General features: G+C 41.0%; 1 protein-coding gene across 1 annotated transcript in view; it reads right to left on the reverse strand.

Annotated features, from left to right (window-relative positions):
- Positions 1–15,414, reverse strand: part of STUB1 (STIP1 homology and U-box containing protein 1) — a 184,106-nt gene that overhangs the window by 64,969 nt on the left and 103,723 nt on the right. The window contains exons 5-6 of the mRNA XM_069210638.1: positions 2,207–2,263; positions 1,293–1,409 (exon numbers count right to left, since the gene is read on the reverse strand). Of these exons, the coding sequence (XP_069066739.1) occupies positions 1,293–1,409; positions 2,207–2,263 (174 nt within the window). The remainder of the gene's footprint in view (positions 1–1,292; positions 1,410–2,206; positions 2,264–15,414) is intronic.

Consider the following 15,414-nt stretch of genomic DNA (forward strand, 5'->3'; position numbering starts at 1 on the left):
TTCACACCTATTTCCAAAGGGAGAGGGTGTAACACCCTTTCTCAGAGGAAATCCTTTGTTTTGCCTTCCTAGGACCAGGCTGCCCAGGCCCCAGGGGGGAAGAAACCTGTCTGAGGGGTTGGCAGCAGCAGTGGCTGCAGTGGAGACCGCAGAAAGTTAGTTTGGCAGTACCCGGGCTCTATGCTGGAGACCCGGGGATGCATGGAATTGTCCCCCCAATACCAGAATGGTATTGGGGTGACAATTCCATGATCCTAGACATGTTACATATCCATGTTCGGAGTTACCATTGTGACGCTACATATAGGTATTGACCTATATGTAGTGCACGTGTGTAATGGTGTCCCTGCACTCACAAAGTCCGGGGTATTTGCCCTGAACAATGTGGGGGCACCTTGGCTAGTGCCAGGGTGCCCACACACTAAGTAAATTTGCACCTAACCTTCACCAAGTGAGGGTTAGACATATAGGTGACTTATAAGTTACTTAAGTGCAGTGTAAAATGGCTGTGAAATAACGTGGACGTTATTTCACTCAGGCTGCAGTGGTAGTCCTGTGTAAGAATCGTCTGAGCTCCCTATGGGTGGCAAAAGAATTGCTGCAGCCCAAAGGGATCTCCTGGAGCCCCAATACCCTGGATACCTAGGTACCATATACTAGGGAATTATAATGGTGTTCCAGTGTGCCAATGAGAACTGGTAAATTTAGTCACTAGCCTGCAGTGACAATTTTAAAAGCAGAGAGAGCATAAACACTGAGGTTCTGGTTAGCAGAGCCTCAGTGATACAGTTAGACACCACACAGGGAACACATATAGGCCACAAACCTATGAGCACTGGGGTCCTGGCTAGCAGGATCCCAGTGACACATATCAAACACACTGACAACATAGGGTTTCCACTATGAGCACTGGGCCCTGGCTAGCAGGATCCCAGTGAGACAGTAAAAACACCCTGACATATACTCACAAACAGGCCAAAAGTGGGGGTAGCAGGGCTAGAAAGAGGCTACCTTCCTACACTACTGCTCTCTGCAATTCTCCTGTTGTCTACAGATCTTTTGGGACATTTTCTGCCTTCACACAGCTGTGCTTCACCTACTACCCAAGCTGTTACCTGGCCTGGACCACCATTTTGCAAGGAGGTTTGCAAGCCTTTTTACCCAGTCTTTCTCTTCACATTCATACCCTTTCCTGCAAACTCTGTACAATTCATGTTCATTTAAAGAAGGCCACAGAGGAACTGTTTTCCAGAATCTGCAAGGATCAATTACGAGATTTACCACTTACTTACCTGTAGATGTTCTTCAATATCCTTTCGGTCATAGGTGATACCACTTGGAGTGATGCAAGGCTCCCTCATCAGCTCAAAGCTTATCTTGCCACACAGGTAATCTGGAATATCACGCCTCTGAAATCAATGGCACTTGTGTTAGTAATTTCTTAACATCTCTCCTGAATCATCTTACCTTAAACAAGGCCCACATTCTACTTCATTCCTTCTGCAAATCCCCTAACCCAACAGGACCACATAATCTACACACAAGAATGCACAGCTGAGACGCTATATCCCTCTCCCCCTCTTAATCATCTCTAAATACTCGGGACAGCATGAAAATGCAGCCGATATAGCAAGTAACTCTCTCAGCTCTAACTACTGGAAACAGTGGTCCAATACACACTCCATGATATCGGACCCTCACAATCCACACTGGCGAACCTCCGACGTCACTTTTTACTTTTTCACGTCTGGCCTAGAAATAGCCAGCGTTAGCTGACTTGCCAGCCTCATAGGTTTTCCAAAATTATCATTTAAAAAATATACTCATTGATAAATGTATGCATTTTCCTTCCACATGGGCCAGTCTACTTCAATCATTGACTCTTTTTAACATGAATGAAGACACTTTACTTGTTCACATCCGCCGGAAATGTAGGCCACTTAAGTGGCAATGCTGGGTGGGCCAATCTCTGTATTCAACTCAGTTTTTTTTTTTTTTTTTTTTCAGTTTAATGATGGGTCATTTCTTTTTACCTTTTTTTTGGCAAACACAAGCACTACAGCTTTAGACTGCAACCGTTTTAATACTTTAAAACTTTTTAATACATATTGCATTTGTCTGCAAAAGTAAATTAAAAGGTTTGCAGACATGCCAAGGCCAGAGCTACAGGAGTTTGTATTGTTTATTTTACATATTACTGACTTACCTTTCGCTTCTCATCCACCTGAGAGAACAACTCATCCATTTCCGCAAGGTGTTTGTCCTGAGGGTCAAAATAAGAAACAAGTGTAAATATCTCTGCATTTGTTTTATTACTGCAATCACTTCTTCATAGTTGTCATACCGGAGTTTTAGAATAATAACATTACTGCAGTCATAGATGTCAGGAATATAAAAATATTAGATCTGTGAAGCATTATCAAAGCTGGGGGTTCATGATAGCCTGCTTGTTTTTCTTTTCTAAAAAGTAAAGGAAAGTGTGGTGTTGAGAAAGGAATGTTATCTGTGTCGCTCTGAAGAGCATACTCTAGTGCCCTGAATTATTCAAGAAGTGAGCCTCTGGTTATTCCCGATTTTTGGCCTCAGCACAGATGACCATTATGTATTTACGTTGGGGGCCACTGTGAGAAGAATTGTGACTCAAAGCTGGGCTTTTTTTGGTCTGTAGAGGCAGCCCTTCTTAACTGAGCATGCGTACTTTCAACTCATCGTGTTGTAGTGATGTAGGTCTTTTGTACATGTCTGCAGAGGGAGAGTTGATTGCTGGCGCATGCGCTTGGATAACTCACACAACCCATTTGTGCCTGAATGTCGCAGTGTGTAAAGAATCCCAAAAGACCCCCCGAAGTCTAAGGTTACTCTTCCCCTCTGCCCTGCTCGATTCTGTCCCAGCGGTGTTACCCCCAACAACTTAAGAAATAGCAGAGGGAAAAGGTATCTATCCTCTGTGCCTTTGTCTTGGGTTTTTTCTAACAGGAGATTCTCAAGCCCACTCCTCTTTTTGGTGGACACCAAGGGACAAACAGTTGGAGGAATACACAAAATATCAGGAGCAGCCTGAAACCAGTTCTAGAGCTGAGCTTGAGTATTTCATAACCGCTGCATGAAAATCGAATCCATGTATGTATGGGTTTGAGACCCCAAATCACTGTTATAAGAATTCACACTGACCAGTACCCTTGGTGACACCACACAGGATACTAGAAAAGATTTCTGTGATCAAGAGCTGGAGTGTCTGTCAGCCAGGTTAGGACACAACTTGGAATTCAAGTGACTCTACTGGAATTTCTAAAGAGAGTAGCCTGCCATTGTCTACTGAAATAGAGGTACTGGAGTTACTTATGCAGAAGGAAATTTCCTAAAAGAGATTCAGGCCCAGCCCAGCTGTCTGAAAGTAGAGAAGCTGATCACTGTAAAGCCTGAGGTGAGATAAACACAAAGAGATAACAAGGCAAACTCCTACGTCCTTGCTTCCAAAGTCTGTTCTTGGTTGCCCCCAATGTAGCCATAAATTTGACAGACTCTACTCTCTGAACTTTCAGTTATAAGGGTTGGAAAAGCTGATTGAAGCTATTTAACCTATCTCCGTTCTTCATTTCCAGATAGCTGGAGAGGAACTGTGTGGGTGGGTGCTCTAATGTGGCTGCGGAACGTGCTATGAGCAGACTGCTTTTCACAAAACTTCCCTGAAGAGCAATAAGCTTTTGAAACTGAAGCATGGCTGACAGTTTCCTTGATTCTGTGCATTTAGCACTGCAAAGTGCACCCTCAAGGTAATATTCTTTTCTAGGGGTTCTGGTGCCGTTTACAAACCACAAGGCCGAGAGCAGGGTGGTTTACTAATGTCACCTGAACCCAGAGAACGCCACCCAGGATCATATTACATGATTTATTAACTGCTTTGAGAACCATCCTTTTAGTATTCATTGTATGAATGGGACTGCAAATACATCTGTCAATGTTCTGAGAAATGTGTATTTTAGCAGAGGGTAATGCGCCAATATATAAAATGTGTTTCACACAACAATCTGTATTATTGTAAATCACATTTTAAAAGCAAAGTGCACTATAAGGAAATTAAAAACATGCACTGTAAAATGTGCTCATCTTTTATAATGTGTTGACTCTATACAGTAGGTTTAACAAGACGTATAAAGAAAAAGTATAACACAGGGCATGGTTCTGCATTTAAAATGTTTACTTGTACACACTGCAGATGATTCACTAGTAGATGCTTGTTAAGGATGGACGAGCGAGGGAGAGAGAACATTCAGTATTCATATTTAACTATGTAGCTTTACTCTTTGTGTAGAATAAAGTACTTTCTCTTTGTTAGCATAAAGCATTGGTGTGACATCAATGTATTAATAGTTACTCTGTCAAATAGTCTCGAACGTCACACCACTGTCCTGAGAAAGTCTTGGACTGCTCTGCCCATCTAACCTGGGGGTCAAGCGCCAAGACTGTACTCGGTGCTCAGTTTATAGACCTCATATGACAGCTCCAGGACAGGAGAAGCAAAGGGACCCAAATGATGCAACTGAGGTCGAGTAACCAGTTTGCTCTTGGCCCTTCCAACATGGGATCTTAACATCGAAAGGGATCAGCTAAAATGTAGCAAAATCGGGCAAGCACAATAAACAAACATTTACCAGTCACTAGTCGGTTCAGGAAAAGTTTGCAGTCCCTGCAACTGCAACCAGATAGAGCCACCTTTCCCCACTATCCTAAAAAGAGTCATACCATCAAAGCTTCACACCAATGGAAATGAGAAATGGCAACAAACGGGTGTCATTTTGGGGATGCAGCACTTCACAATGACCTAAGTGTCCACTAGAAAATGTAGTTTTCTGGTTTTTTTTTGCCTTCCTTTTTCGGCACTGAAAAAGTTCCTGTGCATACTGCAAGCTCGTGAAAAAAAGTGTTGGTTACATTTTGACATACAATAAATGGAACCATCAACTGTCTTGTCAGTCTAATTATATTTGAAGAAATCTTTCAACCAGTATTCCAGAAAAAGCGATAGATCTCAAAATATTTTGTTTCTGCCAAACCTCGGGGCGGACAGGCCACTCACTGTGAAGAACCCAGCATCAGAGACTATATCAACCTTCACCCAGGTCATAACACAAAAGCAGTGCAAGAAGAGGCTTGTCTAAATACGGTGTCAATTTTTCAGGTCCTGAGAATTACATTTTCCTTGAAGAAAGATGGGCACAGTTTGCTTTATGGAGAAAACCTTTATCTTACGTGCCCTTCTTTCTTAGGAGATGGCAAGCAAGAACGCTGTTTCCCCTTAAGAAAAATGTTGAACTAAGTCCCTATAAGTAAGCACAAAATGCCCTTAATCAAAGTAGATAGTGTTAACCTTTCAAGACGGCGCAGGTTTTGCAGCTGGTGGAAAAGTTAGAAAAACGCCTCTCATGAACACTTTTACTACCTTCAACAAGAACAAAAACGGTTGAAAGGTTGTCTTAAGTATCTGTAAATGACATTTTTAGCATGAAAGTGTATTAGCCCTCATTGGGCTAGATGAAGAAAGTAAGGTACTAACTGGTATAAAGAAAGAAGGTAGGTTCAGGTACTTGGCGAGCGTATGCGCACACTCAAACGTCCCCACTTCTTAACACAGGCTCACCGAGTTGAGGGTATTCTGGCTGTATTTATTGTTGGTTTCCATTCCACTTGGAAATCCAAAAAGTTACCGCAAAGACTGAGATGTAAGGCAGTACTTGGCTTTTGTCTAGAAATTAGTGTCTGCCTTGAATTGAATCAAGTGTTGTATTAACATTTGCCGCAGTTCTGAAAGACAGTGCTACTTGGCCAAGGCTGGTGTTACGAGAATCAATGTGTACGGCCCCCTCTTCATTTATTTGGCATAAGACCGTGGGAGTTATTGGAACTGAAGGAAAATAAGATGGAGTCATGCTTGCTTAGATTGGTCCCAAAGGTGGAAGATTTTATCCTCGGTCTCTGTTGAGGTCTGCCTTGGTTTCTTTGTTGCTTCTGGGTCTGATAATAACAATGCAATTCGTAGTACTGCTTTTCAGAGTTTCAGCGAGGGGAACATTTACTCCCTAATGTTAACAGCCCCTCTTCAATATATGGCATTCGTATCCAAAACCCCTTTGGTATCATTACAATGAAAACAAGAATCTAGCTGTGTCAGTGTCTGTCTTTAATGATTGAGCGCCTAACTTGTTTCCTAAAGGCACTGTCTCAATCAAAAGGCATGTGTATCCTGTCAGTCTATACTTGCGACTTACTGATTATGGATAAGCAAGCTTGTCCACCCTATTTCACAACAGCTTTAATTTGCATTTTGCCTTCAAGTATTATTTCCAAAATGACAATAAATCATGATACAAATGCATACCTTATCTTATGATGATTGCAGAGTTGTCTACCTTAACGTTACTGTTTGCAAGGGTGTTGACTCTTGCTCATCATGTCACACTTACGTCTACTTCATATAATAAAAATATGAATCTGTCACTTTATAGCACTTTTCTGTCCAAAGAGCTGAAAACAAGATATGGGTTTTTGGAATGGTGTTGTGCTGTAGTTAACTTGGACTTTAGAACACACACAAATATCTTAAAACAAGGGTGCCCTGGAGCTGCAAAATTGAGATAAAAGCAGAGATAATGGACTCTTTTCACTATGGGGATAATGTCCTAGGGCTTTAAATTTATTTTCCACTCTCGAAATATGTAAGGTAGCAGAGGCTGGATTCTTCTTGTGGAAGAAGCCTTCTTTCCCATAAATGATCAAGCATGTCAACAGCTCAAACAGTCTTTCATACCTTTCTCCTTAAAGATAAAAAGGAGGCATACAAGAAGAGGAGAGAAGCAGGCCGAATGGCTAAAATTTCCTTTCAATCAGAGCATGAAAACTCCCTATGGCCATTGAGAGAAGAATATATTGGGAGAGGGCTTAGCTAGCATCATCTGGTGCAACATGCACATCCCGCTCTGGTGCAGCACAATGTGAAGGATCATCTGGCTGGTCTCTGGTTTGATCACCGTGACTTTCTTGTTACACAGTGCCATCATCGTAGTCATCATCACCATCATAGGGTCTTTGACTTGATAAAGGTAATGGTTACTGAGGTATGGGAGATCCTGTTTGAGGCTGAACTGGTCTGGTAGCCACTGGTAAGAGGAAAGAGGAAATTGTGGATGAGACTGAATTAGGCCCTACAATCAAGTAAAATATTCATGGTGATCAGAATCAAATGAAGGTAAGGATGAATACTGTGCAGCCCAGTCATGTCCACGGTGAAGAGAAGGTGATGTATCACCGTAATAGAGCGTGCCTATGCTTGAAATAATGCGGCTGTTCGCTGGTCAAAGTTTTTAATTTTACTCTTGAGAAAATGACCATTTTCACCTGGTTGTAGAGTGGTAACTCCTTGACATGTTAGTCGCCCTCCAAGCTTAAAAAGGCATATTTTCTTTATCTTCCTCTTCATTCTCTTCAGTTTATCATCTTCCTAGTGCTCATGGGGTGAAACCAGCTCCTTTCACTTTTAAGTGTGGAAACTCCAGTAAGGGCTGTATGTAAAGAGCAGTCAGTAAGGTAGATTTAGTCAGAACAAATGAATAAGTCAATGCAGATGACCAGGCAAAGAACCGACATGTGCACAGCAGATTCTATCTCGGCATCAGAGGCTCATATTATGCTTCTCAATCTTTACTCCTCAGAAACACAGAAGCCAATGAAAGCATTATAATTATAATAATGTCCACTTAACCTGGGGTCGCAGTTGTTGGCCTACCAAAGCAAAAGCTAAATTAGCAAAATGGCTTCATACTGAAGCCTTTGAAAAAAACTCCAGCAATATATTATTGGACCATGGATGGGATGCACCTGTGATCCCTGTACCCTTGGGATCAAAGCACCCCAATAAAAATGTTTGAGGACACTGATGGCTCCTCTCATTTATCACAAGACGAACCCCAGCAGGAAAAAGTGAAACTAAAATACAAACCTCACTGATGGGTGGCAAACCCTCTGACGAGGGGCGAGGGAGAGGGCTTGATTTAGACCCCAAAGAGATTGTTCACTATTGTCAGCAGACTGCCTTCCGATACCAGAAGCGGCACAGTATGCACAGTCACGATTCCAGATGGGTTTGAGAGACAAGTAAGGACTCATTTACGAGCCAAATGCCTGCGACAATCCCTTCTGGGAAAGATGGAGATGCCGGAGGTTGACCCTAGCGTGGTATTCCTCAAAAAGTGTTTGAAAGATCCCATGAAGGGAGTAGATTGCACCTAGAGCAGTTGTCAAGATGAGTTGTTAGACAATTTTTGGCCTGCCTACAAAGATTTTGGAACCGGCTGTTCCAGGCCAAGACTCGAATCGCCCATGACCGTGGTGTAGTAATCACCCTGTTTGTCAGATGGAGAATGCAAACTGTGGCATTCTTCGAAGAGGCAGAGGTCAATTTAAGGTGAATATAACAAGCTAACAGATTTGGCTTCGTCCTAGGCTAGCATTTGGCAAATTGCCTTTTTTCAGTGACGCTTTTGTCAAGGACTTAGGCCAGTTTGTTACTACATTGATCACCTCAGATAAAATAAAGCTCAACTGTTGTTCAAGAACGCCTTCCAGTCTGGCCTTTTTGCCTGGTCTGGGCGATTTACCTTTCTCCTGTTTGTGATGATTTCAAGTGAGGCATCAGTAGGCAAAATTGATTCTAGTGATGCTGAGGGGGAAAGCTCAGCCATGGTTTTCAATTCTGCTGGTGTTTGACATTTTCCGATTAAATTCTGACCTTCCAGGAACTTCTGAGATCCTGACCAGTCCAAAAAAAAAAAAAAAAAAGACAAAAAAGGCAACAGATTAAGATTTTTCATGAGTGCCAAAATTTGGAGGTAAACCAGCAAAATGACTTATCTCCTGCTCTACCTCTCCTAAACCTACTTAAATGGTTAAGTTAGACTGAGCTGATTTGCACATAAGGCTTTAGGAGACCTCTGAGGTACCTGAGACTAGTGTCAGAAAAGGCCATTTAGGCAATAAATAATGACTTAAATTTGATCTGCTTCTCCGTGGGGAACCAGTGGAGTAAGTAAAGATGAAGGTACACCAGGATTTATTTAGGTATATGGAGTAGTAGCTACCCAGTGGCATTTTGTATCATCTGCTGTCATCTGAGGGAGGACTTTGAGACTCCAAGATAAAGTACATTACCAAAGTCTAGGCAAGAGAAGATGGTAGCCTGGACGATGGTCTTTTACTTGTGATCTGGTGAAATCCACAAGAATGTTTTTAGGCTGTGGAGTAAGCAAACCAACACCGAGCCACTTTTTCCTTTTTTAAATATGCAGGGCCATCCTTCACTTACTATCGAGCCACTACCCTAGGTATTTTACTGCAGGCTTAGACGAGGAGAGAAGGCCAACCTATTATGGAAACCACACAGGAGCCCAAAGTGGTGGCTGACTCCCCACAACTAACACTTCCGTTTATCCTCCATTAAGCTGCAGATAATTCACCCCCCATACAGCTGGAAATGGTTAGGAGGAAGGATCAGAGATGCAGTGCAGTGCATCCATGCTCAGAGGAAAGAGAGAATACTAATGGAGTGTTGTTGGCGTACGAGAATAAAGTAGGGCCAAAAGACAATAAGAGGTCCACCAAATGACAGACACAGATGTCAAAAAGAGACAGGCTCAAGGAATGTTAACAGTGTATACGTACACTGCAATGTTAATACTGACTATGAAGGATTCTCAGCCTGATCATGGGTAAAAATTCAAGCAAGTTAATCCATGAAAGATCTACTGCTGGCAAATTTTCTATCTTGGCTGTGGTTAAACTCATTTCAGACCCAAAGATCAAGACAAATTCTTATTTTATGATCATTGCTTCCCACATGGTGTATTAAAATAAACAAAAGAAAGCTCCCCAACCATTAGGGAGGCAAACATTCTAATAAGATAGTTAAAAAAACTGCATATTTCCCAACCAGTGAGTTATAACCTTGCCTCTATTCTTGCGTGATCTCAGATAGAATCAGTGACATATCTAGCATGTACAATTACTGTCACTGCTTGACTTGTTTTGCATGCTTAAATAAGTCACAAAATACTCTAGCAGTCTTTCTAAAGGTGTTGCATAGACACAGAAAGCCTATATACAAGCCTTCAACTGGAAGAAACACTGACTGTTTTCAAGGAGATACTTTTCGCGGAGAGATAGGAGTACACAACATGACATTTTGTCTTACAATGTGCCAGGCTAGCATTAATCCAAAAAATGTCTGAGTATGAAGAGAAGTTATAGCTGCAAGCCCATGGCACACTAATGGAAAGCACCTTTGCTCCTAAGCCCTAGCTTAACTGTTCATACATAACTTTGAGAAGAAGTTTGTTCTAAATCAAAACAACCCTTTTCTTTCTAAAATAAAGGTATAGAAGCGATGTATCTATGACATGCTAGTAATTTGCATAGGTGACCAACAATCAGCCACCAATTTCTTCCCATGACTAACTAACTGTGATAAGAATCTTAAATTCAGTCAAAAAGAACTGGTCTTTCTAGATGTATAAATTATGCTATGGTGGTGGTGGGGGGGTACTCCTATAACAGACACTTATCAAAAATCTACTAATGAGAACAATCTCTTGAAATATCAGAGTTTTTACCCTAGGCTACTAAAAGAGAGCACACTTTGGGGTCAATTCTTGCACCCAAGAAAAGCTGCAATTGATTACAGGATTTCAAAAGTCAGGCAGACACACTATCGCAGATACATAGGGAAATAATCTACCCAGAATGGACAATACAAAGATCCAGAAACTAAAACAGAAACACCCTATTTGAAAACAAAAATAAATAAAAATAAGATCCTAGAATGATGTGTGTCACCACATGCAATCAGGCATCCAACTATGAAGAAAATCATTAACGAGAACTGATAAATCCTAAATACAGGCATACTGAAATTACTACACTGAACTATTCTTCAACAAAAGGGGCAGAAGACTTGGGGGCTCTCTCATCCATACAAGACCCAGAGCACCAGCAGTAGATAGCAACACCTGACAGCCATATTAAGGAACCTAGCAAAAGTAATGTGCCTTTACCCATGTGGTCAATGTAGTTTTTGCAGCCTCAGTATACCCCAAAAAACCCACTAAAGTAAAAATAAATAAATAAAATAAACATGGACATTTCTAAAGCAAACAAACTGTAATCCGTCCCAAGTAATCTACATGACATGCCTGGTCCTTTTACATTACATAGGACTGACAATGAGAAAAGTAAAAATCGGAATCAGCGTACATCGCAGTAATCTAAGATGTGGTTTCAGCATGACAAAATGGTAAGTCATTACATCACCCAGGGACATTCAACAAAGGATATAAGATGGGTAGTACTAGAACAACTAGATACAGGATAAACAACCCTGAAAAAATACTATGAGAAGGAACTACAGGCTTATGGACCAGCAATCCATGGTAATAGCTAAATGAGGACATTCCATGGGGCCCTCTCCAAAACTAACGCCTCTGGAACAAACTGAAATAGCTTACAACACATAATACACCACCAATGGGATGGGCCACTACGCTCCGTAAGTTAACTAATGACAATGCTAAATTAAGGAGCGCCCATGTGAGAACATGAAAGGAAATAGTGATAAAAACAGTACACAGTAGCAGAACTGTTACAAGAGAAATTGTGAGACTATAACTAAAATGTTAATACAGACTTTGCTAATGGGAGGAATGCAAAGTCCATTTTATACTGAACTTACCACAAATATGAGAAAATGTAACTAGACATATACAAGCTAAACAATCAGGCCATTCCGCATAGCCAAATACGGAGTGATATAGCATAAGGACACAGCTGAAACAATCAGCCATTTTTCTTGGATAAGATAGAACGACACAGCTGCTGTGTGCACTCTTCACATGCAAATGTGTCGCACGGCAATACATGTGAAGAGTGAACAGTGCAACGTTTGGTGACGAAAATCATATTACACAAAAGACAGACCGTCAGTAAAAGCACAAATACAGCACACATCTCAATATGGGGTGTGTAGCGGAGCCAAATAGGTTTACTAGTGGGCAAGGATCTTTGGAGTAGTAAGTAGAAAGGGTTTATGAGAGGGCATGGCAGATGCTAACAAACCTAATGGTGGAGATCTAAACCCAAGAGTGGAGATCTAAACCCAACATCTCTTGACTTCTATACCCTGACAGTGTGTGACAATGTAGGCCCACCTCTTACAACTTCAAGAGGCATGACAAAGGATTTATTCTACTAGGATATGAAGTATAGTATATCTTGTCAATGCATGTCTTAAGACTGACAACACCACAATCATTTTTATATGTCAAAGGTTTTTATTGATGAAGGGGAGGTTCAATTGTAGGAACTAACAGCAACACAGTCACTGAGTATGCAGTGTTCATCATGTGACGCACAAAAAAGTTTAAATAGATTATACAATAATCATGTATGATAATCAACAGTTCTCTCTTAACCCATAGCATGTGTGATAATTAACAGTTTTAACTTAAACCACAGCCTTCTGCTAAATCTGAGCACAGAATTTGTATGTGATCCATACGGTTGAATGCTAGTGTGGCACGACTGGGCAAGTTAATGTTCAAATAGTGGGATACCATAAAACGAATCTCACAAACTGAGGAAAAATATTGAATAGGAGAGGTTTGAAAGAAAGTAAATAAGGGATCAACATAGGGCCTGAAGAAAGCCACTTGACCTAGTAAGGCAATCACTTAGTTGAAACATGCAAACCAAAAGGGACCATAGATAATTACAATATTATGAGTTTCTCATCTTATTTCTAAACGTTACCCCTAAGTACCCTTTAATAAAATTTAGAAGAATACCAAAGGTAATTTTAAACTTTAGGACCCCACCAGCACCAATAACAATTCCTCAGTTGGTTCTCATGGTCAAGCCCATCCAAAGGCAATGGGTTTCTGGACTAGGACTCTTATGATTTAGCATGTATGGGGAACCCCAGTGAGTGAGAGTCTTAAAAACTTTATAGTTATCCCTGAAGAGGGGAAACAGACAGGCAGCATAAAATAAGCAGCAGTGGGTTCCTCACCAACGATAAATTGCTACTGAATCTGGAAGTGGATGTGACCCTTCTTCACCATTCTCACTCTCTCAATTCTGTTTGAAATGTACCATGAGTCAGTCACATTATTAATGGGGAGTTGTGCTCTGCAGAACACCATGGGCAATGCCATTCTGATTCTTACATAAAACCAGTCCAGAAAAACAACTGCCTCCAAAGAAATAAGCAGAAACCTCATACCACTTGTAAGAGTGGTCACACTTCAATTCCTTTTATGGGTTGGGAAAATAAAAGAGAACTATTCAAATAAATCCTGAAGAGATGGCAGCAAGGACATTTTGAAGTATCAATGCAAAATTTTAGAACAGTCTTCCCAAGGGCTAGGTGTGCAAGACAAGATGCTCTTTCAAAAAATAAGTACTACTATGAGCAACACACCACAAGATCTGTAGGAGTGCAGCTCGTTTGTGAATTAGGTGTGGGAGAGTCATTTATTTACTTTGTTTTAGCAGCTTCTATACATTTATTCTTAGTTTTTCTACTAAGTGTTTGCTCCTCATCAAATGAATGAAGATGGGTGTCTCTGTTAACTGAGTAAGAGTAAATTGATGTCTATCCCTAAAGGGGAAGAGCCTCCCTTCTGGTACTGCGAATTGACTAGTCTATTCTCATGTTTTCCAACTCTCCTAAAGCCACCTAAAGGCAACGGAAGTTGCCATTTTTGTCTGTTACCTCACAACTAGTTCTCAACAACTAATAATACAGGCTACAACGTGAGAGAAAGTCAACAATGTTGACAATAAAGAAAGAGGACTCAGTGATCAGACTTCAATGATCTTAATATGTTTAGATCTCAGAGGGCTTCTGCTTGGCCTTTCTAGCAAAGCACTACAACTCAAACCGATACGTATAGATTTAGAGAGACTTCTATAAAAATCACCATACAATATAGGTGAATATAGCAAACCTTTCACAAACGTTCTTTAAAAGGAAAATAAATGAAGGCAAGAATTAGCCAATAGGCTGCAAGTAATACACTCAGCTAATGCAACTGGCAGTGTGACTTTAAGACCCTCACAGTACCCTCAGTATCCCATCATGCCTCACGGGTGACAGGTCAGTTCATTTTCCCGGGTCCTGTAAAAAGGATCCTGGGGCACTGAGCTCTGCCTTTTAGGCAAATATCCAGAAATAAAATGCATGACAACATGACTAAAAGTGGTGATTTGTCGGTCAGAATGCCTTCACTTTTTTGTGACATGCACTTCCTGTGTGAAGAAGATGATTCAAACAGATCCACACAGGATCTGTGTTCAGTGCTTTCCAGAAGATCACCATCCTAGTTCATGTAGGCACTATAAAAAAAAAAAACTCCCCAGAACAACATTGCGAGAGGGAGGAAAAAAAAAAAAAAAATGTAAAACATAAAAAATCTGACTATATGTACTACAGGAGAAACAGTAAGAAACACATCAGGAGAAGACTGCTTGCTTCAAGAAGCCATGGTGAATGTCAGTCTACCGCCAGATAACTTTCCTCTCACTCCAAGGACTCCTTCCTTCATTTCATTTTCCTTTTAAAGAAAGTTTGTGAAAGGTTTGCTATGCTCACCTACACTCCATGGTGACTTATGTGAGAGTAAATGTTTTCTCTTTTAAAATGGAAATACCATTTGGACTTCTTAGCCTGTTTATAGGCTCCAATTGTTCTGACTAAGTAATTTTACAGATTTATGCATGTATACGTACATGTATTTTATAAGTGCTCCGGCATCCACACATGTGGGTGGGATTACTCAGTCAGGGCATATGACTAATAATGAGGATCCCCCTAGAACATGGGTACTACTAAACATTTTCCCAGGGGCTAAAATGTTTGGTCTATGATGTGACCGAGAGCTGCACTGATGCCAGCAGGGCGGCAGTCAGAGGAGAGCATTTTGGGGCAGAGAAGGTAGCGGTATGGTACATGTAGGGGAAGTGAAGCATATACATCTAGTGGCAGAATTACGTAATGTGAAACCAGAAAACCAGGGATTAATCCCAGCTTTCCCACTTTACCAAACTGTGGATAAAAGGCAATTGTTTTATTTCACATTCCCTGCTTTTTCTTCATTGTCACATATAAGAGGACCTCAAAATACAATTACTTCAGGATGTGCGCTGTACAAAACCACCTTCTATGTTTAATTTAATAACGTATAATGTTGTTCATGTATAATAAGAACCCATGCCACCCGAAGAGCGTGCATAACAACTGACTTGCCTCTTAGTTCACTACTGGCATTATCATCAGGGTGGGGGAAAGAACGAATGTTTCGAAATTCATGTTTG

The sequence above is a fragment of the Pleurodeles waltl genome, chromosome 10, assembly GCF_031143425.1.
Source record: "Pleurodeles waltl isolate 20211129_DDA chromosome 10, aPleWal1.hap1.20221129, whole genome shotgun sequence".
In the NCBI taxonomy this organism is placed as follows: domain Eukaryota; kingdom Metazoa; phylum Chordata; class Amphibia; order Caudata; family Salamandridae; genus Pleurodeles; species Pleurodeles waltl.